We start from the raw sequence: 25,473 nt of genomic DNA, 5'->3' as shown, positions 1-25,473 counted from the left end.
CGTATTCAATACTATGTAACCAATTTATTATAGGAAAAGAGAACCAATTCTCTTCTAGGGCTAAAATATGCCCAGATGATGAAACTGATGGAAAAAGCTACACAATGTGCATTTCATAAATAAAAGATCTCATAATAGTTAGTTTAGCATGTGTATTACATTAACTCAACTTTACTAACCTCTGACCAGATTTTGCCTAACTTTTAAAACAGCTCCAAGGTCACAGTCAGTAGTAGCATATGCATGAGGTACAGTACGTTTAGATTCAGTTAACCTCTTGGCAATAACTCTTCTAATATTGCTAGTAGGGATTTCAGTGAACGTGCCCTGCAAAGAATAACATGTTCATTAAACCATAAATAGAATTGGAAAAAACAAGCAAACAAACTGTAACTGAAATCCAGTCTCAATGACCTAACTTATGAAAATAAAAATTAATACAGTAAAACTGTTATGAAAAATTCTTAGTATAAGAAGAAATATAAGAAATCCGAGGAATTTTAACTTTATAGTATATGACTGTAGAAAAAAAGCAGAAAAATTCATGTTTCAGTTGTGAATGGAACATCTATGTTACCATGTTTAAGATGATTAAAAAGAAATGTACCAAATCATGAATAAACCCCTCATGGGTGTGCTTATTGAGATATCATCTACAAGCCTGTAAGTAGCTTCTGTTACAAACATCACTTCTTAATAAAACTCAAGGCAATCAATAAATCAACAACTACAGGCAATTTTTACTTGTAAAAATGGCACACATGAGAAAAAGGTAATTCAAAATACTAGATAATCTGCCAAATTATTTCTATTTTGGTTTGTAATTAAAAAATCACATGAGCATCTTATTTCCAAGAAACTCATAAAGTATGAATGGGATAATAAAATCTTCCTGTAACTTTACTGTAGCTTTTCCATTCTGTTCCTTGAACCACTAACAAAAACATGATGGACCTTAAATTATGTCTAATTCCTTCTTTGTCCTTCACTCCATTCTGGGGCTGGATTACAATCACTTATGATAATACAAATTAGCCAAAAGTACAGCTGACTTCTTTTTTTATAAATGCTTTCTGTGGGAATTAAACATCTTATGTTAGCAAAATACTTGATCAAATAAAATAAATGCTGTCTACATACTGTAAGAATTTTAAAGGTTTATCTTTCAAATTTGAATAACTTACTTTTTAAAGAAATAAGATTTTATTACTCATAAACTTTTGTGTATGTAGTCACGAATCATTAATGTACATTTAAAAAATCTGTTTCTCGTGAAACTTGTACTGTTTTTAATTCTTTTAAAATACTATATTGGAATATATTTCTCCATCAGAAAAAGCAGTGTAGGTTTATTTATTTATTTTTTTCAGTGCCCATTCAGCTTTAAACAAACCTGATTATCTTGCATTTCTTCTGATGGGAAGCAAATGACATAAAAGGTACTAAGAAAGGGAGACAGAGAGGCAAAATGGAGTAATTTGAAAACAAAAAAGGGCTATTACATGTATCCAAGAAGTAAAGAATGATTAGCTATACAATCTCTATAGTTCTTCACAGTAAGACTATCAACTCCCTTAGTCAAAAAATAAAACGTATGCACAAAAGGGAGCTGGTATCAGCTACCAATTATTAGTATCACACCCAAGAAAAAAAAGACATGAAAAGTATCACGATTATACAGCATATACATGGCACTGACACTGTGGAACTTGTGGCAAATTTAAATTGAATCATAATTCTATTTGGAAGTTATTAGCACTGTACAAACAAATCTGGTTTATGGAAATGTGCAAAACAAAACATTTAGAGAATTTTTGTCTTCATCACTTTGAGCTACTACTATATGGACTGGTAAAAGAACTCATGAAACATAGAGTAATGGTTCTTATTTTCTCTCTCGCTTAAGTCTGAAAAATAAAAATCTACTCAGATGACATTACCGCTACATTAGGCTGTCCAGGAGTTGATACTGGAGGGATCATTGGCCGGGGATAAGATGGCCTGGCTGTGGCCTGTGGGGGTAAAGACGCTGTGGGAATGGTTGGCAGGGCTGGGGTGGGTCTGGATTCAGTGATCTTGCCCATCTGTTTCAACTGGACCAGTTTAAGAGCATCCCTGGAGATAAGAAGGGAGTTAGATAACCATGATTAGCAACCAGGAATATAAGAACGTTCAGAAAATGGAGGCCAGATGTGAAGGGAAAATAAAGAAATATACTGATGGCAAGGCTATAATGCAAAACGACTTGAGCTAGACAAGAAAATCTTGTCTCTTACCTGTTCTACTGATTCATATTTGTCCAATGGCTACAATATTTGCACATTTTAAAAATAAAACAACAAACAGATTTTATCAAAGTATTGGGTGTAGACAGTTATTTTTTAAAGGAAAGTCAGTCTTTCTTTCTGGGGGCAGTGTCTTTTGGTAGATGAGCAATTCATAAATTAAGCTATACCCCCATTCATGGTATTTGTGAAATAATTTTCATATAGCATTCAGAAAGTGTCAAGCTTACTGTACCTATGACTTTCATTAGAATATTTACTAAAGCATTGTTTATCCTGGTGCAAATTAAGCTTGTTTATGGCCAGGAAATCATACCTCAAATGCTATCAGCACAATCTAATGTAATAAACCTAAGCCATAGCAGCATTTAGAATGAAAAATAACTAAACAAGTAACAGACTTGCCTTTGTATTATTCTGCAAAACAAAGGTGTCTTTGTTTATTAAAAGGATATAATTAGACTACTATTCAAACTCTCAATCCATTCGAAGTTACAGTGGTATAAAGTCATGTACTTCCTTAAACAAAACAGCTTTTTCAAAAATTTTAATCTGACAATTCTAAAGTACTTAAAAATGTTTTAAATCTAAAAATTTTTTTAAATGAAAAAGGTTTTACATAGTCTAAAAACAACTTCAGGGTAACAAATCTAAAGGCAAATTATATTTTTAAAATTTCTTAAACACAGTTAATGATTTGATATTATCACATACTAGGCAGAACTCTGAGATGGCCCCAATATTCCTGTTCCTGGTGTACATACCCCATATAATCTCTCTTGAGTGTGGGTGGGCCTGTGAATATGACAGATGTCACTGCCATGATTAGGTTACATTACATGACAAATGTGATGGATTTTGTAGACATAATTAAGGTCCCAAAGCAGCTGACACTGAGTTAATCAAAAGGCAAACTATCCCGAAAGGGTCAGACATATCAGGTAAGTTCTTTAAAAGGAACAGGGAATTCCTAAAAGAAGAAATTTGAATGGCGATTCTCCTGCTTGCTCTGGAGAAGCAAACAGGCATTTATGAACTGTCTATGGAGGTGACCTCGTGGCAAAGACCTGAAGGAGGCCTCCAGGAGGTGACAGCAATCCTTGGATGACAGCAAGCAAGAAAACAGGGCTCAGACTCCTACTACCCCAAGGAACTGAATTCTGCCGACAACCATGTGAACCTGGAAGAGGGCTCCAACCTTCAGATGAGACCCTAGCCCTGGCTGACACCTTGATTTCAGCCTTGTGAGACCATGAGCTGGAAACCCAGTCATGCTGGACCAGGACTTCTGACCCACAGCACTGTTAGATAATAAGTGGGTGTTGTTTTAAGCTACTAAGTTTGTTGCAATTTGTCATGCAGCAATAGAAAATTGACACAGGCAGGAATGCTCTAGCTTGGGGAGGCATCATGGGAGGGATCTCCCAATGTGTACTGGTACATTTTTAAGGAAGGAGAGTCTATGGTTTTTATATCAGGTCCAGAAAGGGATACATGAACTTAACATTAAGTGCAAGTAAGTTACTTGTTTCAAAATTAAAGAGCTGACATTTAAGATAAGAGGTCAGACTGACAAAGAAATCTTAAAGGTTGTATCATCCTTGATCTTTAAGTACTGAAAGAGGGAATAGAAGTGGAAAAGTGAGTCTCTTGTGTATGTACTGTGGTTATGTTAATGTAATCTTACACCAGCCATGTGAGGGAGGTATTATTACTCCCACTTTATAAATGAGTAAGTAGGTTCAAAGAGGTTAAATTCCATTTCTAAGTCAGTAGTTCTCAAGCACCTACTCTACTCTAGGTGTTGAAAATATAATGTTAAAACACTTCCCAACAAGGAGTGTTATTCTATAGGAGAGTCATACATTAAGCAAGTAAACAAATGAACAGATAGTGAAGAAAATAAAGCAGAGTAATGAGATTGAGAGTCATGAGTGAGAGGAGGTGTTACTTTAAAACAGGGCGGTCAGGGAAGGACTGAAGAAATAATATTTCTGTGGACGGACATGAAGGACCAAGTCTCAAGAACAGCTGGGAAAAGCATGTTTCTAGGCAGAGAACAACAAGTGTAAAGGCAGGGAAATTAGGGCTTCTAAGAACAGAAGGAAGCCCAGCGTAGAAGGAGGGCAGTGAACAAAGTGGAGAGGGTTTAAAGGTGAAGCTGAAGAGGTAGGCAGCTAGGAGCTGCCAGGGCTGGGACCAAACCTGGGTATGGCCAACTCCAAAGCCTGTGTATTTCCTACTACCTTTCTAATACCTGTGCAGAGTATGCCAATTAAACTAGGCAGAGTCGGAACAACTTTTTCTCAGAAGAAAAGGCTAGAATAGAAAGAATTAAATGAGCATATCTCAGATTAACAGCAATTCTGTGATTGAATGAAGAATAGTTATCTACCCAGTCTGAAGTAGCTAAAAGTAGGACCTCCAGACAAAGGCCCTTCACCTACCACACAAAAAGTAACAGGAACATAACTAGAGGCAAGCCTGGTTCTCCAAGGGTGAGGCACAAACCTGATGGTAATGGCAGAAAGACTGAGTGTCCTGGGGAATGAGCTTATGTGCTCTTAAGGCTTTTTAACAGCAAGCTTACTCCTATTTGGAAGTTAATTTTAAATTTACTTATGACATTTATAACCCAAAGCACCATTTTTCCAGTTAATTGTTATAACATTTACATGTGAAGTAAATGACTGCCCTACAATTCCTGGGGATTTATGTCATGAGTCAAAACCTTGGCCACATAGATAAAAGTGTGAGCATTGATATAAGATAAGGCCTTTTGTTTTAGAAAAATGCCTTTAACAAAAGATATTTCACGTTTAAGAGCTGTTACAAGCCACAGTCTAACATTACTAGTCCCCTTTCATCATATAAGGTAACTAAATACACCTCTCTAACAAAATCTATTATTAATCTGGGTTTTAAAGTTTAGCATCAGAATGGCATATACAAAACACATTGATTTCTTTATACAGGGATCACTAGTGTACCCGCAGTAATCGGTTAAAAACAAACAAACCAACAAACAACAACAACAGAAAACAATGAACACTTGAGGAGACTAAAAAAATCTAAAATAATGCCTGAATACATTCTACTTTAAAAAAGGTTGGTCACACTAAATAGACATATTCTTATTTCACTATCAGCATTACTATTACTTACTATTTTTATCAAGAAAAGGCAGTTTAGGTTCATCCCTAAAAGTAAGTAGGAGTCATCAATCATAAACAAGCAGAAAAGCAATTCTGGCCATGGGCTCACAGTAAACTTTTATTGCTGATTTTACACTTATAAGCCTCATAAAGTATGAATTTTAATTATTGTTTAATAACAGCCAATAATTTAGTTTCTGTAATGCAGAGAAAGATTTTTAATGATTTCTGTCCATTAAGTAATTAATCAGTCTAAGCTTGAAGAATCAGGTAGATATTAAAAGCTATAAAAATTAGAGAAAAACTGATACACCATTTACTTCTGCTTTGGGCATTCACTTAAGGCAGAACCTTCTCTACCAGATCCCTTAAGTCATTTGAGTGTGCTACGAATTAGTTTTAAAAAGAAGTATCACTGAAAACATACTAGACATGACTGTCATGCCTACTATATTTGTGATGCTGTGATACGAACACAAACATTAGCTACAAGTATGACTTAAGACGTAGATATGCCAAAGAAGTTAGGCTATAGGCCAAGAACCTCCAACAGTGTCCCTGGCACTTGTTTTCCTAAAACAGTTACATGTACAGGCAAAGCAAAGTCTACATGCTTTTGCACAACATATACTCTGAGCAATATGCTTGCTTTCATGCAACATTAAAATAGCAACCATGACACTTATGGTTTTCTTCATAAATACAATGGGTCAGAGACACCTCCTCAGTTCTTGCAACTGACTTTTCTCTTCTACTTGCACTTTCAGTTGACAAGGTAAGAAGGAAGGATGTCTCTCATTATTTCAAGAACGTGTGCTAAGGTATTTGGGGCACAGCTTATGCTGAAGGCTGCAATTTGTCAGTCTTACCAGAAGATGACATTTCTGTAGATGACACGAGGACAAATTTTTTTTCCAAAGCTCACCTCAGGGTTTAACTTGAAACAAGGTATCTTTAGTAGTATACAAAGTAAATATTCTCAATAATGCATGCTTTAAGGATCCATTTTCCTCATGATATCTTTTGTAATATGTCACATTTTAAAGACCGAAGGGTGACCCTCTTATAGTAGGGAGTTAAAGGGCAGGGAAAGGACTGGGTAATAGGCAGACAAAGATAGCAAAGATATCAAAATCATAACTCTGTAATAGTGCTTCCTTAGGGTATCCAACAAGATAACACCATTCTGTCCTCCTTAGGAGATGTCAGACTACTATGATAACTTTCAACTTGGGTTTAAAAAAGATACTTGTTCATCGTATATGTATTAAGCACATACGGAAAGAGAAGGGAAAGAAAAAACTCTACTTCTTTACCCCACTGCCGTCACACCACTGATTTGCCCTCTAAACGGTCACTAATCACCAACTTCAAGAGCCTTTTCTCAGAGCCCTTCCTCCTTGACTTATATCCATCTCCTAGGTATCCTCCAACAGAGAAATTTTTGCCTTCTAAAATGTTTACCTACTGATGATCTCAACTGTAACTATCACTTTATTATCTATCAAACCTACCTCTCTAGTACCAAACTATCTCCCAAGATGCATCTTCACCTCACTGATTCTAATATCTGGATTGTCAGCACTGACAATAAGCTTCAAACCAAACACATTAGTTATTCCACCAAGACAAATACTTCTGCAAATCCCTTATGTCTATTTATGGGGCCAAAATGTCATCACCTGGAACAGAATCCCAGGTTCTTCCCTTGACTCATTGCTATCCTGGTCTGTGCTCTACATTCTATCCTTTACAGGCTTCTGGATTTTCTCCTTATAATGCTGTATCCATCAGTGATCTCTCTTTTAGGTTCCTACCTACATTTGAGTATTCATTCTCTCTTAGCTAGACTACTTTATGAGCCTATTAATTTATCTCCTTACCTCAATTTTTTTTTTTTGCTCCAATTTATCTTTCACAAATTTGCAAAATTGATCTTTCTAAGTTACATCTATGGTTATTTTACATTTCACCAAATCTTCAACAATTAATGAATTAAATATAGACTCTTTATCTTATCCCTCAGATATATATCGGTAAGTCTACCATGTTATAAAGAAAGTTGTTTTCTCCCATTTTTACAGACAGAGACTTTTTCATAAGGTATGGACTGGTAGAAGATTAACAAAATTAAGATACAAGTAGTATATACTAAATAAGGATTAATGTGGGGAAAAAACTAGGCTTAACTACCTATCAGGATTCTTTATTTTAATTTTTTATGACTAAGTGAAACTTTTAAGTCTTTTAATTAAAAATCCACAGTCCAGGATGTTGCCTTTCAGCCAGGGGTCAGAACAGCTGATTTCCAACTCATGTGAGTATGTTGGCACAAACTTCACACTATATAAGAAAACCACACACACCTGTCTGATGAACAAATCAGCAAGGCTGAAGTACAGATAAATGAGGATATCTAAGAATTAAAGTGTATTGCTTTCATTAAAAGAAATATCCAACAATAAACCAATGCTTTAATGAAGAGTAAAATAATCCAATGAAAAGAAAGAAAAGTCACCTGGTCTGCCACTTAATAATTTCATAACTTTGCTCTACCTCACCTCGTAAAAATTTCTGCCCAATACTACTGATCAATTTTATTAATAGTAGATAAACAGGGAATAAGCATATTGCTTTAAAACATTAACTCAATTTGAAAATTTAATATTACTCTAGTAGAAATGTGGCAGACACCACTATAGCAATTTCACATTAGCTCATATGCCTATTTGATTAACCTCTGTCTTCCTCACCAGACTAATTTTCAATAGAGCAGGGGTCATCTGTTTTAACATATTCTTGAAAGACACAAAAGTTAAACGAATAGAAACACATAGTGTTCTTGAACAGGAAGACTCAACATCATAAAGATTTCACTTCTCCCAAAGTTAATTTAAAATGTGCTACAATCCCAATAAAAAGAACATAGTCTTTTCCTGCCCAACCCCACCAGTAGGGCTAGACAAATTGTTTAAAATTCATTTGGAAGAATAGTAAAATAAAAATAAACCAAGAAAACTGGTTTACTGAAAAAGAAGAGAAAGGATAGCTCTATCAGATTTTAAAGCTTACTATAAAATATTTCTAATTAGGAGTGTGGTCCTAAAAAAGTGAGGTACTAATTCACGGACAGACTGAGAAACAGAATAGAAAAGAAAATCCAAAATGAGACCCAACTGCCTATGGAAATTGCTTTGATCGTACACGTGAGCAAAATCCAAATGGGTTAAGAATGAATTTTTTTCTTAAACTATGCTTCAGAAATTTAAATGTGATTGCATGATTATTTCATACAAACTTAAAAACAATACAAAGATTCACCATTTTGCACTCTAATTTTCTCCATTTATCATCATTTCTAAGGTTCTGGCTTAGTTATCAAATTAGAACTATTTTTCAGTAACGCTGCAATTATTCAAAAAACAACCCTTGCATAAAATACATTTTATGCTGACAAAAGCAATTAAAAGTACAAAAGAACAGTGTATTTCCTTTTAAATCTTAACACTAAATTAGCCCTTCTTTAAATACTTTCAGAAAAAGATGATCATGATAAATAATGGAACTGGTTATTACAAAAAGCACACACATACTCTTTAGTGAATATCCCCCGAGGGCCAGTGGCTGTGCCCTGGTTAGCATCCAGTGCGTGTTTTTCCAGAATATTGCGGGCAGCTGGACTTAAACGGAACCTAAAGAAAACATGAAAATTAATGGAACCAATGAACACTTATATTTGATTCAAATATATCTAAATGTCCACAGTTTTGCTGAGAATTAGAAAAATTAAAACATAATAAAGCTAAAATGGCTCCCATAGATAGTGACAGTCAAATAAATTAATCTGTACTAACCTGGTTTATTTTACTATGAAAACATTTTCATACAAGTTTAACTAGTTATTATTTCAAAACACTTTTAATAAGAATAAATATTCATAGGGAGAAAGCTTCTATTTTGACTAATCACTTTTCACATGGCTCCTCACCACATAACATACATCAATAAGAAACTATGTTGCTCCTTCATGGTTTTTTTTTATTATAGTAAAATGTATGTAAAATTTACCATTTTAAGCATTTTTAGGTGTTATAATTGAGTGGGATTAAGTACAATTACAATGTTGTACAACCATCACCACCACCCATCTCCAGAACTTTATCATTCTCCCAAAATGAAGCTCTGTACCAATTAAACAGTAACTCTCCATCCCTCCCAGCCCCTGGCAACCATCATTCTACTCTCTATCCTTACTAATTTGACTACTCTAGGTAACTCATATAAATGAAATCATTCATCATTTGTCCTTTTGTGATTGGTTTATTTTACCTAGCATATCTTCAAGGTTCGTCCATGTTACAGTATGTGTCAGCATTTCCTTCCTTTTTAAGACTAACATTCCATTGTATATATATAGCACATTTTAGACATATGGGATGTTTCCATCTTTTGGCAATTGTGAATGCTGCTGCTATGAGCATGGGTATATAAATATCTCTTCAAGACCCTGCTTTTAATTCTTTTGAGTATATCCAGAAAAGGAAGTGCTGGATAATATGGTAATTCTATTTTTAATATTTTGAGGCACTGCAATTCTGTTTTCCAGAGTGACTGCACCATTTTACATTCCCACCAACAGTGCACAGAAATACTAATTTCTCTATATCCTCAGCAACACTTGTTATTTTCTGTTTTGGGTTTTTTTTTTTCTTGTTTTTAGATAACAGCCACTTTAATTAGTGCAAAGTGATATCTCATTGTGGTTTTGATTTGCAGTTCCCTAACATCTTTTTATGTGTTTACTGATCATATGTACATCTTCTTTGGAAGAAATGCACACTTGAGTCCTCTGCCCACTTAAATTGGGTTGTTTTGTTGTTGAATTACATCTTAACATATTTTTTCAAGTCCTTAGTATTTACATGCAAGCATTTTTACTTCATATATAAAGAAGAGAGGCAAACACAATTATGTTGATTCTACAGACAAGGAAACTGAGACACACACCAATAGGTCACATGAATAAGTGTCTACTCTTCAAATAAGACCTTTAAGCCTAATAGCAAACACAAATAACTACACAGTCATATTTTTAAAAATGATTAAAATGGGCTAGATCCAGAAGTTTATAACTCCGAAAAGGAGAGGAACAAATGTGGCATTTTCTGCATTTCTGGGAAACAGCTCTAGTTGATATGGGCTCAATGGTACTAAATCTTCAGATTTTTCAAGAGAAACTGAAATTTTAGATTTTTTTTTTTTTTTTTTTTTGCGGTACGCGGGCCTCTCACTGTTGTGGCCTCTCCCATTGCGGAGCACAGTTTCCAGATGCGCAGGCTCAGCGGCCATGGCTCACGGGCCCAGCCGCTCCGCGGCATGTGGGATCTTCCCAGACCAGGGCACGAACCCGTGTCCCCTGCATCGGCAGGAGGACTCTCAACCACTGCGTCACTAGGGAAGCCCTGAAATTTTAGGTTTTAATGTAAGATTAGCTAGTAACAAACCAACTGAAAAAATTTTTAAAAATCACTACATGGGCCAACACTGTGCAGGTTCACAGGTCAGCTGTTTTTAAACTACACCATGGGGTTTCAGATCCATGTAAATTTCTAACGCTGGATATTAACAAAATCACAAAGTATACTACCTTTGCAAAAGGGAAAAGAGCATTAAGTACCAAGCATCCATGAGCCTACCTTGTGATTTTCATGGAAAATAGAGGAGTCAAGGCAATGGAGTCAGAAATACTGTGTATGATAATGGAAAGTTAAAACTCAGTACTTCAAACACACTGGCAACTTCTTCTAACAAGAACTGACAATGGTAAACGACTGGAAAAAAATATAAAAATGAAAGTGTCTGCATTTTTATTTACGCTCAAAAGCATTCTTAATAGGACCATTTTTCTAAAAAGAACTTTTTTTTTACAAAAAAAAGGAATTTCATATAATTATAGAGAATATTAAAATAAATAAATAAAACATAATTTTCAGAGTCCATCGATTAAAGTTATGGAAAGCTAAAGTGAAACGATGTTTACTAAGTATCTGTGTTGTTACAGAACAACTGGACAAAATCGAGCTCTAATACATGTCAGAAACTCAAATGCAGGGTAGTTAGAAAAGGAAGGCATGTTAAAATGCTAATTTCATTTTATATCAGCTATACATTTGAAACTGTAATTCACATTACAGCAATTAGGATTCCACAAATGAGAACACAATATGAAGTTTGGTACACTGAATTCCATTCTGGAATCCTAAAACCTAACTCAAGCTCAGTGGGGACACAGGCTGTTTGTCTTTTTCTCCACAAGGTGTACAGGGCCTTCCCAGTACCTGGAATATAGTAGGTATTCAATACTATTTGTCTGTGGAATAAACAATGATGGTAAAATAATCATTCCTAGACCTCAGTTTCCTAAGAGAAAAAAAGGGAAGAGCAGCAGCTTCCTACTTAATGTACAAAGGAGTTTTAAAAAGGATAATGATTAAAATACTCAAAAAGTTGCTGTAACATTTTTTTTTTTTTTTTTTTTAAATAACATCATTCAAATAAACATACTCACTGTAGTTTTCCCGGTGTGTGTTCCTTTTTGACAGGGGCAGAAATCTGTGGTTCTGGTGAAGGGCAAGGCACTGATGGTTTTGAAGCTGGTGATGAAGGACCTATATCTTTGGGAATTTCAACATGTTTCCAATCTTCTCCTTCTTCAACTAGCAAACCAATTAGTGAACCTAGCCGTATATTTTTAGATCCTTCTGCAACCTATATTTTAAAAAGAAAAAAATTGCAGAGATGGAAAGACTCATGACTTCATGAAGTAGTTTATTCCTTGGATAATTCTGTACCAGTTAGAAATCTCTCTTAACATGAGCTAAAATCTACACCTGAGCTAGCCTGCCTCCGCCTTTCATGTGCCCTGCCTACCTTCCCGCACTTACCCCTTTCTTCACTACTCTCCTCCTTCCAGTTACTGATTCTACCTCCTGAAAAAAAAAAAAACAAAAAACAAAAAATCTAGAATCTCTTCTCTTTCCGACAGGCTTCAAATATATAAGAGCTACCATTACCATCTTCCTCTTGATGTCATTCAGTACAAATCCAAAACAGGAGTTGGAGTAACATATCTTAACTATTGGTCTTTCCCAGACAGTTTCCACAATGGCTTAGAGAATTCCAAGATTTCATAAGGGATTAATTCCTTCAAATAAGTCATATTTATGAAAATTAATTTAAAGTAAGATCTTTTCAGTAAACTTAGTCTCTGGAAAAAAGGACGTCCCGTTGTATAGACAGAATTGGTTGACTACTGTGGTTAATAATGTTAAATATACTTTCCACATTTCTCTATATTTAATTTCTTCCCTGTATGTATATTTGCAAGACCTAAGAAATAAAATAAAAACTTCATGAATTTTCTGTAAGTACATAAGAAACATGGTGGTGTCTCAGCTGACCACTTTTGCATAGATATTGCCAACTAAAAACATAAATAAGATCGAAGATGATTTTTTTAAACTCAAATATATTTTAAGCATTTCAGCAGCATTAATTTATAAAGAAAGAGTTGATTCTTATTTACTTATTACAAGAAGTCCCTAGAGAACCTTCAGATGATAATATAAGTTCAGTACTGGAAGAAAATGTCATTCCTTCAAAGTTTTCTATTGTTCCCTTTCAATTACTTTAAATAAGGTTCATTAGAGATGTAATCTAATGAATAATAGAATGACAGACTGCAGGACAGTCACTAGTATAGTAATTATAAGTAAAAGCATAACTCTTAGAATGGGTTTGACATTTTCTAAGTAACAGTAATTTTCATGGTTATTAATATGTGCACTATTAAAATAATAAGGCATAAATTCTGAGAGTTAGGAAGCTTTCTAAGTTTACTAACTACTGATGGAGAAGAACAGTAAATATATGAAAGAAATGGGTATGTAAAACTAAATAAGGATGTTTAATGAATTGTGGCTGAGGAAAGAAAAATGCTAAACAACCCAAGAACAGTTTGTTTAGTTGTTCATCACATACTAAAAAGTTTCACTTCTGTGGACTGCTCATTTTTCTTTACTATGTCAAAAAGATGAGTTAAGATTACTAATGGGTTAATACTTTTTCTTCTTCTGAAAATGTCTATTTACCTGCTTATGAACTGCTAACTCAAAATCACAAAGTAAAATGATCAATTTTCTTAAAAAATTGATAGAAGAAAGCATTAAGTGATATGAAGTACACTTGATGTTAATTCCTATCAAAACTGAACCAGAAATAGGATCAATATCCAAGTTCAAAGAATCTCACTCAAATAAAAAGCATTATTTAAAAAAAGGAAAGTTTTATTTTAAAAATATCAATAGGTTTCTAAAACCTGAATCAGATACTATGTAGAATCTGAAACTGACACCTCACCTTGTTTCATTTACTACAATAAATCATATAAATGATTCCGTATATACCCTACTTATTGACACCTTCACAAGTGGGCAATAATGAGCATTTAGTATCATTTCCATTTTTACCATATCTAAGTATCAAGTAAATTTTATTTTTAACTACTCAATATTTTTCCATTAAAAAATGACACGATGAGGGCTTCCCTGGTGGCGCAGTGGTTGAGAGTCCGCCTGCCGATGCAGGGGACACGGGTTCGTGCCCCGGTCTGGGAGGATCCCACGTGCCGCGGAGCGGCTGGGCCCGTGAGCCATGGCCGCTGAGCCTGCGCGTCCGGAGCCTGTCCTCCGCAACGGGAGAGGCCACGACAGTGAGAGGCCCGCGTAACGCATAAAAAAAAAAAAAAAAAAAAAAAAAAAAAAAAAATGACACGATGAAACATGAAATCCAAATACCATGAACAATGATATACTACCACACAACTTGAACATATTAATAGAAGTTGTAAGAAAATAATGCCTATTATAGTTCCATTTAAAGTCATTAAAATCACTATACAAATTTAAAATCACTTCTCTTTCTATTCCCTTAGTGCAATAAGAGATCTTTTAGAGGCGTGCTAGTTTCCTGTAGATATTTGCTTATGTTGCGGTCAGCAAATATTTAAAATTTGTGTAGACTCAGTAACAGAAGAATATGCTCTTTTCAAAACTGTGCTGAGAAACCAAATGAGCCTTTGTTACTGCTCCCTCTAAGATAGCACTGTGGATGCGCTTTGCTCCACTACAGCATCTGGAGCTTTGTGACACCTCAGAGGCCCAGGTCTTTTCCCAGGCATTTGACTTACTTGATCGAAATTCTCCCTTACTCTTGTGTCACTGATTTAATATTAAGTGCAAGATTTTTACACTTAGTTCTGCTAAAACAGCCCATTAATGCTCAAATATTCGATCTGGAGTCTGTCATTTAAACTACTAGCCTTCCCTCGCAGTTTTCTATAGGCTCCCTGGGCTTCAATGCTGGCTCTGCTACTTACTAGTTATGTGACCTTGGTGAGGTTTCTTTATCTCACCATGCCTGTTTCTTCATCTGTAAAATGGAAATAATAATAGTAACTACTTCACAGAATTATCATAAGAAATAAATGAGTTATATACAAGACACTCAGAATAGTACCAGACATCTAGTGAGTACCACATAAATTGGAAAGATGCTATTATTATGATTGCGGTGGTGTTTTCCTCCAAGTTATTTTTAAAACAAAAATATACTCAACATGGATCAAGACTGAACTACAGAGGACTGTCCCCATTTGGAAGGGCTGGAAATTCATATCGAAAGGCCCAGCATGAGGCTGGGTAAACAGCGACATGTGAGACATTGAGACAAACTATTTCTGTGACAAACTATTTCTCAATATACATATACCTAATAGAGTCTGAATTCTATCCCTAGGCCCAGACCCCTGGTATGAGTCCTCTTTACCAGAGACATCCCCCAAAGCTGAAATGTATTATCTGCAAATGTGCTAAATACAGCCCCCTTAATAAGCTCCAGTGTACCCAAGGATATGAGATGCTAAAGACACAAAATATCTACAGCAGTATTTCGCAACAGAGAAATTGTTTGAGAGGGTTCATTCCATTAAAGGTGCTGGTAAATACTGTCTGCTTTGATTCTGGCATTAAAAAATAATCAGTAAGTTAAGAAATTATTTAAATATTTTTCTTCTTTAAAACAGAACAGTTTGAGAGCTGCTAAGTGAGTACTGAAGGAACATGCACAATGGTTAGTGGAGATAAGCTGAGTCACACGACTGGCTTAGTTGGTTTGCAAACAGTACAGATCTTCCATCATAGCTTGAACCATTATACAGTTTTAACTTGTTTTTATTCTTTAATATATATATTTAACTTATATACACTATGAACTTTGGTTTAAAAGGAAGACACATAGAAACAATGAAGCAGAAAACAAATCAATGACAAGCTAAAATGCAGAGGGGAGGAGAGACATCCACTAAGTCCTTGAATACCAGTTTGCCTGGTACTCAAGTGCTGGGCACTGTTCTAGCACAGTATTAACCCATTTAATTCTCTTAAAAACCTTATGAAGTGCTATTATTATTCCCATTTACATATAAGGAAACTGAGGCAGAGAAAGGTTAAATAACTTGCTCAAGGTCACAGGGCTAGTTAGCAAGGAGTCAATGCAGTGTGACACTAGAGACAACATTCAATATGATCAGTACCCAATCTGTAAATTATATTCGCTCAATCAAAATGATCATACAGCACCTCAAGACACTGCTACTATTTTTACAAAGAAGCTTAGAAAGGAAGAGTAGATTATAAATGATTTAGCTTTTAATTCATGGGGAACATAGACTCATTTACTACTTCAATGTCATTTACCCATTTCAGTATTAAAAAAATTAGAACTGAGAGTATCTCCCAATTAGTAGAATTTGCTCTGAGCTTTGAGAGGGTATTTTCTCAGTTAAAAATATTATAGTCTACAGAGTAGAACCAACTGAAGGTCTTACAATTTCAAACTTCAACCATTAACTTTCAAACTACAAAATGCAATGCTGAAGGAGACTGCAGGCAATTTAATAAAAAATAATGGAGGGGAGGAGGGAATCTAACAAAAAAATAAAACCTTACTGAAAAAATCCATTCTTTCGAAAACATCAGTGACACAGTACTGGAGTGAGAAACAAGAAATTGATTGAATTTGATGAACAATACCAAAAATAATTATGATCTGTTGTTTTTGTAATATTCAGATGATCAATAAAGAGTTTTTTAAAAATCTGTTTTAATATCCATGGCTGGTAGGTTTCAGAAAGAATTCTGTTTTTGAAAATTGTTTTGAAGAGTAACGGCCTACCAATAAAATAAAACTCTATCAATGAATGCATTGCCAGTCAATAAACTAAAATTTTCTAAAATTATGTAAGTTTAAATATTTTTTTCATTATATAAGTTTAAATAATCCTAACATCCTACGCCCTCCTCACCCTCAAAAGTATCCTGACTTGTACGACAAATTATATAGTAACCCTAAATACATTTGAAGCCAAACTACACAATCTCTAATAAACTCTCCAAAAATGTCATCCTAATATTCGATTATATTACCATGTAAAACACCCGCTATCCAATTTGCTGAATAAATTTAAGACTAAACTTATGAACTGATATATGTGTAATAATGTAAGGTTTTTGCATGACAACTTACTAGTGATTAAATGAGAATTTAACAACTCTCCAATTAACTTAATTGGAAATAAATCATAAAATTACACGGATACCAATTATTCTTTATTAGTATTATTAAGAGCTTCTAAGCTTTTTTTCTGGCTCTAATTGAAATGTAATAATATTATTTTACATTTAAAATGGAATTCAGAGGTAAAAATTATGAGTACAAAGAAAAGAATAAGATTGGGAGGAGAGAGAGAGTATAAAAACCTCTCACAGACTATGGAAATAAATCCCTATGAATAGCAAAATAGGTTATAATTCCTAATCTTTCAAAATGTGGGCAAACTAAAAACTAGAGTTTTATATCATCACTTGCCTTTTAACAAGCTCAATTATCCAACTCCTTGATGCTGAAAGTAAAAATCTCTTATATGTATCCCTTTAAAAATCATTTATTATGTGTGCTAAAATATGAGGATTATTCCACATTGAAAGACAAAGTTGTAACTTGCTAGTGGGGTGGTTGAGAATGGAGTGGGGTGAAAGGCTAAAAAAAAAAGACAGAAACAAAACACTATCAGTAAAACCACCATAATTTTTTTCTCCATTTTTTCCCCATAAAATTGCACACATTGTGACATGAATATACTCCTATTCCTATTATCCAAAATGCATGTGGAATAATAATAAAGCACAAAGCCCTAAACTACATACAGTCTTTGGCAAGGAAATAGCTATCTGTGCCGCTAAAGCTGCTGTCAATCACACCCCCCACACCGCTTCAGAGCTCTGGGGCCAGATGAACAGTCACCACTGACCTATGACATCATTAATAATCTGAAATGCATTACTAAGTACCTGAGTGGAAAATGCTATCAATTCTGGAAGACTTTCACAGCCAAACAATCCAGAACTGGGGCCAAAAACACAGCTTGCCAAAAGCACACACAATAAAATGTAGTTGCGTTTATTACATATGGTAATTCAAACAACCTTTTTCCATTTCAAAATGCTGCATAAATTAGTGAAAGAAACTACTTTTGGTATGAACACTTATTTTTTCCTAGTTATAAAGGTACAGAAATTTTAGCCTTCCACTCACATTTCCTCCTAGGAAGTATATGTTCAACAATGTGTTTTAACATGGCTATTAATATTGAAGATGACAAGGAAGTTTGACAAATTAGAATGTAAAAAATAAAATATCAAGTATGACATCCCAAGGTATGGTCTTTGAATAGAATGTATGAAGGAAGGCATTATATGCATGGTCAAAGCAGAGGTGAGCTGGTAGCCCAGAATTAAAACCACATCAACAATGGACTACTAACAGACATGCAGTTTATCTGTACAAATCAAACTACAGAGGCACAAATGGATGCTTAGTGTCTAGTCAAATATACAGACTGAAATGGGGGCTTATGGTCCCCAAGACTGAATGAATAACTGTAATAATAATGGGAACAGTGATATTTATTGACACCTGGTGGGTGACAGGTCTTGTGATGAGTGTATATGCATTACCTCACTCAATCTCTACTACTACCCCATGACCTAGGTATTATAGTTATCTCCACTTTATTACGAAGGTTAAAGAATTTGCCAATCATGACATAACTAGTAACCCGCAGAACTTATTAGCTATATCAATCAGGCAGCAGTGTGACTCCAGAGCTTACAATCTTAGCTGTCATACCAAGCTGTCTATTAAATGTCCTACATGTTAAGAAACAAACATGCTCCATCAGTGAGTATACCATGTAACCTTAAACAGGCTTTAATCATTTCATTTTACTTTACTTTTCACATAAATTCTAATATTCCCTTATAAAAATAACATGCCTATTATAGAAAATTTAGAATATAGAGAAAAACGGAAAAAAGCAGAGCAGGAGAATCACTTAGTTCCACTACCCAAAGACACATACTCAAATTTTTATAACACTTCTTTCTAATCTTTTCTGTATTTATGTTTTTAAAGTTCTACAAGATTGTAATCACTGTCCACACACAATTGTAAAAGCATTTTTCCAAAATTTTTTTGAATTTTTGTTAACTTATAAAGAAATCACATTTTTTTCCTAGAAACAATTTTTCATTGGCTATATGATATTCCGTATTTCCTTCCATTAATTAAGTAACCTCTCTTGTATTGCTACACATTTTGGTTGAAGGGTTGTACTAACTTCAGCTTGTAATAATGCCACCAAAGTATCCAAGTTACAGCTTCATATTTTTAATTAGTTATAAAGCAAAGTCTGTTCAGAGAAGAGCCTTGAAAATTACTGCAATGTATTAAAATTTAGATCTAAAAGGAAATTACTTTGGTTTTGCTAGCCCCACAAGTATATTTCCTTTTGCTCATGAAACAGAAAATATGCTATCAAAAGATAAGATTGTCAACTACATTCAAGTATATGAAATATTCCATACACATATCTTTTTATATAATTGTATTTTTAAATAATTATAAAAATGTAAAGGATGAATAAAACTGCAAGAAAGAGTAAGAAGTAGACCAGGACACTGAGCGTGGCTATGAAACCCACAAGCAAGACTATGCATAGGACGACTTCAAATAGTCTCATCTAGAGAAAGGAGCTGAGCAGACAGTCACTTTATACACTTTCTAGGTTTCGGAGTCCTGGGGATAGATGAAGACAGGGTTTCTTGCTTTCATGAGATTAGAGTAAAACATTTCTTTTTAAAAATTTTACCAACTATAAACTTGGAAATTACTAGCTCTAAGCTTTAACCTATTGCTTTCTTTGTCTTCAGATTCCACTTCAAATAGACTTCTCTCATCCCTCAGGCCAGAATGCTTCTCATTTTCCACTAGGGAACCCAAAACACTGAGTATCTTTATCATGGTTGAAATAGTTCTATGTTGTTTGATCATTACTGGCTACTATTAGACCTTAACACTAAAATATTTTAAACATCTGAATTTAAAATGTATTATGTATACTGTAACACTATAAACAAAGAGGTAAAAATAAACAGTAACTCAATTTCAAGGAACTTTAACATTTAAGAAATCTTCATCCTGTTGAAGACAATCAAAATAAAAACTTACCACTATTTTGGCCAAGATGCCATCATCACTTGCATCTAAGGTAACCACAGCTTTGTCAGTCTCTATTTCACATAAGGCATCTCCAGTACTCACAGCTTCACCTACAAAACAAGACTGGGTTTGTTTTGTTTTTTAAAATATGAATGTTATGTGAGATGGTGTGTGTAAAGTGTATAAAACATGATAATAAGTACCAAAACACTCAATAGCTATTTCTGGGCTGTGGAATTAAAAGTAATTCTCATATTGCGTGTGTGTTTCTGTGGTGTATATGTGTATGCTTTATTGCATTTTCCAAAAGCTCAATAATGGACCTAAATTATATCTGTTATAATAAAAAAGTGATTATAGAGATTATTAAGCAAACATTAAAAGTGAAATCGCATTTTATAGAGAATAGAAAGGGATGCGTATCTTCCTCCAAACAAATCAATTCCAGACCCCATATTTCTTCCTTTTTAATATATTTTGATTATTATTCCTTAAGAAGACAGTTTTACAATTAATAACACCTCTGGGTTAACACTGTACGCGAGTTCAGAAACCCTGTCTGCACCACAGAGCACAAATGAATAAAAACATATTAAGCATAAAGAGAGAAAATCAAAGACATAGCTAAGGTCAAGTAAGAAACACCTCTGTGCAACAGAAACAGTATAGATATTCAAAAATGCTGAGCAGACCCTGACTTGCTGGTTTCTGGAGCTAAAAGCAGGTTGTGGGGAGGAAGGGTGAAGTACAGTAGTTTCCTTTGGAGCAAAGGGAACTAAAAGTGGCCTGCTGAAGCAGGGGACTCAAATCGATTCTCTGCTTAAAGCTAGGGCTGGCTGCAACCAAAACCTTTAACTAGAACTATGGCTTTGTATCAGAAATGAGGGTCTAAGAAGGTAGGGGACAAAAACACTACCTCAATACCAGAACAGAGTCAAGCCACCCTCTGGTTCCATTACTTTATCTGCCAATATCCCAAATATCAATAGCAAAATCCCTGGATTGAGGGGCGGGGAAAGGGAGACTCAGGGGACAGGTGGGAAGACATCGAAACTAAAACAGAAACATTCCACTCAAAAGTAAATTGCAAAACAAAGTTCCAAAACATGAAGAAATTTAATGCTAAGAAAGAAAACCACAAAAATCAGTAATTGGAACAGAAATTCATTTCAGATGCAATCCATTTAGTGCAACCCACCAAAGATTTTAAAATAAGTATCTTAAGGATGTTCAGAAATAGAAATGAAGGTATAAGATCCATCATAAGAACAAGAGATAAAAAAGAAAAATAATGTACAGACATAAAGCACCATCAGGTTGAAAGAAAAAAAAACTAATTAGAAATCTTGGAAATGAAAGATACAATTAATGAAATAACAAGAAACAATCAATGGGATATATTCTACAGTCGACATAGTGGAAGAATGATTTAGTAAATTAAAGATAGCTTCAATGAACTACCCGGAACTTAATATGGGCAGACAAAACGACAAGTAGAAAAGAGCAGTTAAGGGACATAAATTGAGGCTGCAGTGTTTGTCCAATGGAGTTCCAAGGGAAGAGATGGGAGAGAACAGTGGACAAGCAATACTTGAAGAGATAATTGCTGAGAATTTCCCAGAGTTAAAAAGAGATATATATCCTCAAAATGAAAGAGCACTGAAGGAGTTTAGAGTGTGGTTATCTACAGTGTATTGACTAGGAGGGGGCACAGGGAGCCTTGGAACTTGCTGGAAATATTCTGTATCTTGACTAGGTATTAGTAACCTGGATATATGTGTATGTAAAAATTAATTGAGCTTACACTTTGTGCAGGTAATACCTTGATAAAAAGAATTAAACAGAAAAAAAGAGTATTACACTGTATAAACATGACTCCACGTCATACACTGTATAGAAATTACATACTTTCAACAATTGAAACACAATCTTAAAAGCTATCAGAGGGAAAAAAATAGATTACCTCAATGGAATGACAGACTGAGAGCACACTTCTCAGCAGCTGCAATAGGGGTCAGAAGACAACGGAGTAATATCTTCAAAAAGCTGAGGAAAAATAACTGTCTAGAATTTTATATGCAGCCAAACCATCATTCAAGAACGAAGGAAAAGTTCAGACATAAAAGCTAAGAAAATTTACCACTTACTGATGAGCTCTTACAAAATGCAGTTTATCAAAAAGAAAGGTAGACACAGAGGGGACCCATGGGCTACACAAAACAAGTTACCATAGAAACTGATAAAGTGTTAACATTTAATCATTTAAAAGGTAATTTCTGAGGGGTTAAAAATGTTTACAACTCAAACATTAAAAAAAACAGTAAGACGGATAAGGATATTTTTAGGTGATAAAACATGCTAAGAACTTGGATACAGACAGGAGGAGAAAATACTGGATAACTCTAGACTGCACTGGCAAAATATAATTAAATATGTATCCTAAAAACTTAATGGTGTATACCAAAAAATATAAAAATGGAAACATAACCTACAGCATTCATAAAAGCAGGAAATATAGAAAATAACAAAAACTATTATCCAATTGAAGGCAGATGCATGAAAAGAAAAAAGCAAAGGATAAAAACAGAAAACACAAAAATGGTAGAAGTCCAAACACATCAGTAATTACAATTAACATAAATGGATTAAAACCACCGACTAAAAGAGATATCAAAATGAATAAAAAAATAAAATCTAGTTAAATGTTGCTTATAAGAGACAGACATAAACAAAAACAGAATAAAAAGTAAGATATAGAAAAATGTGAAGCATACAAATACACCCCCTCACATACACACCAAAAACAGCTGGTACAGCAATATGAATAGGCACACTCAATAAAAGAACATGAAGGAAAATCTAAAGCACTGACCTAACAAATATGCTCTAAAAGTTCACTGTACTGAAACTCCTTCACTGTATATCAAGATTTTCACACAGATGGTTATACTATATCTCAGTTAAAATAGTTCAGAACCACCAATACAAACTATTTTAATGAAATAAACTTATCTGTTAGATATTTATCAAACACCTGAAAGGTGCTCAGTCTAACCCCAAAGAGATTTTCCTACTCAACCAATATTTATTGAAAATGTATTAGAGCACTGAGGATACAGCAGTGGGAGGAGAAAAGTGGTTAAGATTTCTGACCTCAAGAAGCATCCTCACTATCTTGTGATAAATTAATTGGAAATAACAGTGGAATTAGGTGAAGTCAGGATGGTATGGGAACACTCAGCAGGGGTATCTAATTCAGTTTTTGAAAGGTGAGAGCAGCCTTCCTTAAAAAAAAAAAAAGACATCTAGTCTGAGCCTGAAAAGATGAGGAGACAATCAAGTAAAGGGGCAAGTGATCCAGGCAGAAGGCACAACACACCCAAAACTCTCAAGGCGAAAGAAAACAGGAAACTTCGGAGGATCTGGCTAATACTACCTGAGAGAAGTGATGAGAGATTAGGCTGGTGAGGTAAGCAGGAATCCCACCCCAAAAGGAAACTTGTCTGTCATACAGAGAAAGCTACGGTGCCAGATTATACAATCTCACATCACTTCTTTATATGACAGATGTCCTAGGGCAGTTAAGACAGATTATATTTCAAAAGGAAAGGAATCACACCCTAATATGTTTCTGCTGTAACCATGGAAAAAACAATTGAACCAGGCAACCTAGCAATTAAATACTTCTTTTAGACACCTAGAAAAGAAATTCTGCCCATAGGAAAACAATAAAATAATGTTTTATCACTTGTGCTTGCCTATTTCAAATTCCAAACACCCTTTGAGAACGATTCACAAATTCTACCTCAGCCATAGATCAACCTAGATGATTTTGTTCCTATTCCTGAATTCCTATAGTAATTGTAATTAATTTGAAATGAATCACAAATTGTACTATGAAATGTTATGTTAACTTCTATTAATTACTTTTTTAAAAATTGGTTTTCTTCTATTTACCAAACTATGAGCTTCTTCATAATAGGAAGAGGACACAGTTTAAGTGTTTTACATTCTACCTCATTCCCTAGGACTCCAGCTATTGCCTCATACATAATGAGTTTGAGATTAAAACACTTCAGAAAAAAACTGCAATAATATCACAAGTCCTCATTTCCTCATAAGGTATACATCAAACTGTCTTTTATGTTTCTTTCAGTTCTAACATTTGATTTGTAGCATGTTTCTGACATTTAAAAACTTAGGTATCCTGTTTCCTTTTTATTTTGTTTTAATTAAAGGTACACCTATTCACAAAACATATATATATATTAGCTATATGAGAATCCTGAGAGAGAGATAAAATGTAAAGAAACATAGAGAAAAGCATCTATTGTGTGGTGAACCTTCCCCAGGAACCACAGCAAGGTTTAAAACATTGTATTATTATATAAGGCACATTACCCCTAATATCACAAAACTAGGGTTATATCTGTCAATAATCAAACATAATGTGAATGCCAAAGAAAAATTTCGAGACAAATAACGAGCCATGAAGATTCCAAATAAACTCAGTTTCAGCCCTGGTCAACAATTTAGTGCTGTAACTTGGAAAACCTGCAAGGCACAGTAGTTACAAGGAGCTCTTCCAACTCAGACACAGGTTTATTCTAAGCTCTGACACTTACTGGTAATCCTGACCAAGTTACTTAATCTCTCTGACTCTAAGGAAAGTTTTGAATGTGCAGCTATTATAAAAAAAATCATGGAACTGCAAATGTTAACTTTTCACAAACCTCTTCAAATAACACTTCACAACATCTTTAGATTAAAAAGTTATGTATGTTATTAATAACCATTAAGAACCAAGACTCATTCTAGCTCCCTACTCCATACGCCATCATTTCAGACAGATCATTCAACATACATTAGTATATAAGGCATTTATAAGTAAGCACTGGGTATAAACAAAACAATAAGATAGGGTTCTGTTCACAACAAGTTCAGAGTCTAGAGGAGAAGACTTAGAAGCTAGCACAGAGCATCATGGCTGGTGTGAGGTGACAGATGGCTCCTCAGCTGCCACGTTGAGGGCTGACTGGTTGTAGAAGGAGATGGCAGCCTTGCCGTGTTCCTGCGTGTCCCTGTGCCATCTCCTCGTGGTGCGTGTCAGCAGCCGAGGTGGAGCGGGCCCGGAGCGAGAGTGCGGGCCCCAGGAGGGGCCAGAGCAGAGGCCCGCCCGGGGGCCGCTCCCCAGCACCGAAGCCAGCATCGTCGTCATCCCGTGCCTTTGTCCAGGTGGGCAGCCGCCAGAGCTGAGGGCTGGAGTATACAGAGGCTTCCCTTTCTCTTGCAAATTCTGGGTATGACGTGTAGTCTTGATCAAACACAGTTAATGGGGATGTTTATCAACTAAACAC

At 34.8% G+C, this 25,473-nt stretch overlaps 1 protein-coding gene across 2 annotated transcripts in view; it reads right to left on the bottom strand.

Moving 5' to 3' along the window:
- The window catches only part of PDHX (pyruvate dehydrogenase complex component X), a 76,346-nt gene that overhangs the window by 18,917 nt on the left and 31,956 nt on the right, over window positions 1-25,473 (bottom strand). Inside the window, exons 3-7 of one of the 2 annotated variants that reach the window (XM_065881699.1) lie at window positions 20,126-20,226; window positions 12,009-12,208; window positions 9,034-9,132; window positions 1,941-2,115; window positions 180-327 (exon numbers count right to left, since the gene is read on the bottom strand). In XM_065881699.1, the coding sequence (XP_065737771.1) occupies window positions 180-327; window positions 1,941-2,115; window positions 9,034-9,132; window positions 12,009-12,208; window positions 20,126-20,226 (723 nt within the window). The remainder of the gene's footprint in view (window positions 1-179; window positions 328-1,940; window positions 2,116-9,033; window positions 9,133-12,008; window positions 12,209-20,125; window positions 20,227-25,473) is intronic. The other variant, XM_065881700.1, reaches the window with a different exon arrangement.

The sequence above is a fragment of the Phocoena phocoena genome, chromosome 8, assembly GCF_963924675.1.
Source record: "Phocoena phocoena chromosome 8, mPhoPho1.1, whole genome shotgun sequence".
NCBI classification, from domain to species: domain Eukaryota; kingdom Metazoa; phylum Chordata; class Mammalia; order Artiodactyla; family Phocoenidae; genus Phocoena; species Phocoena phocoena.
Note: the sequence above shows the minus strand (reverse complement) of the source record. Positions and strands in the feature narration are given on the sequence as shown.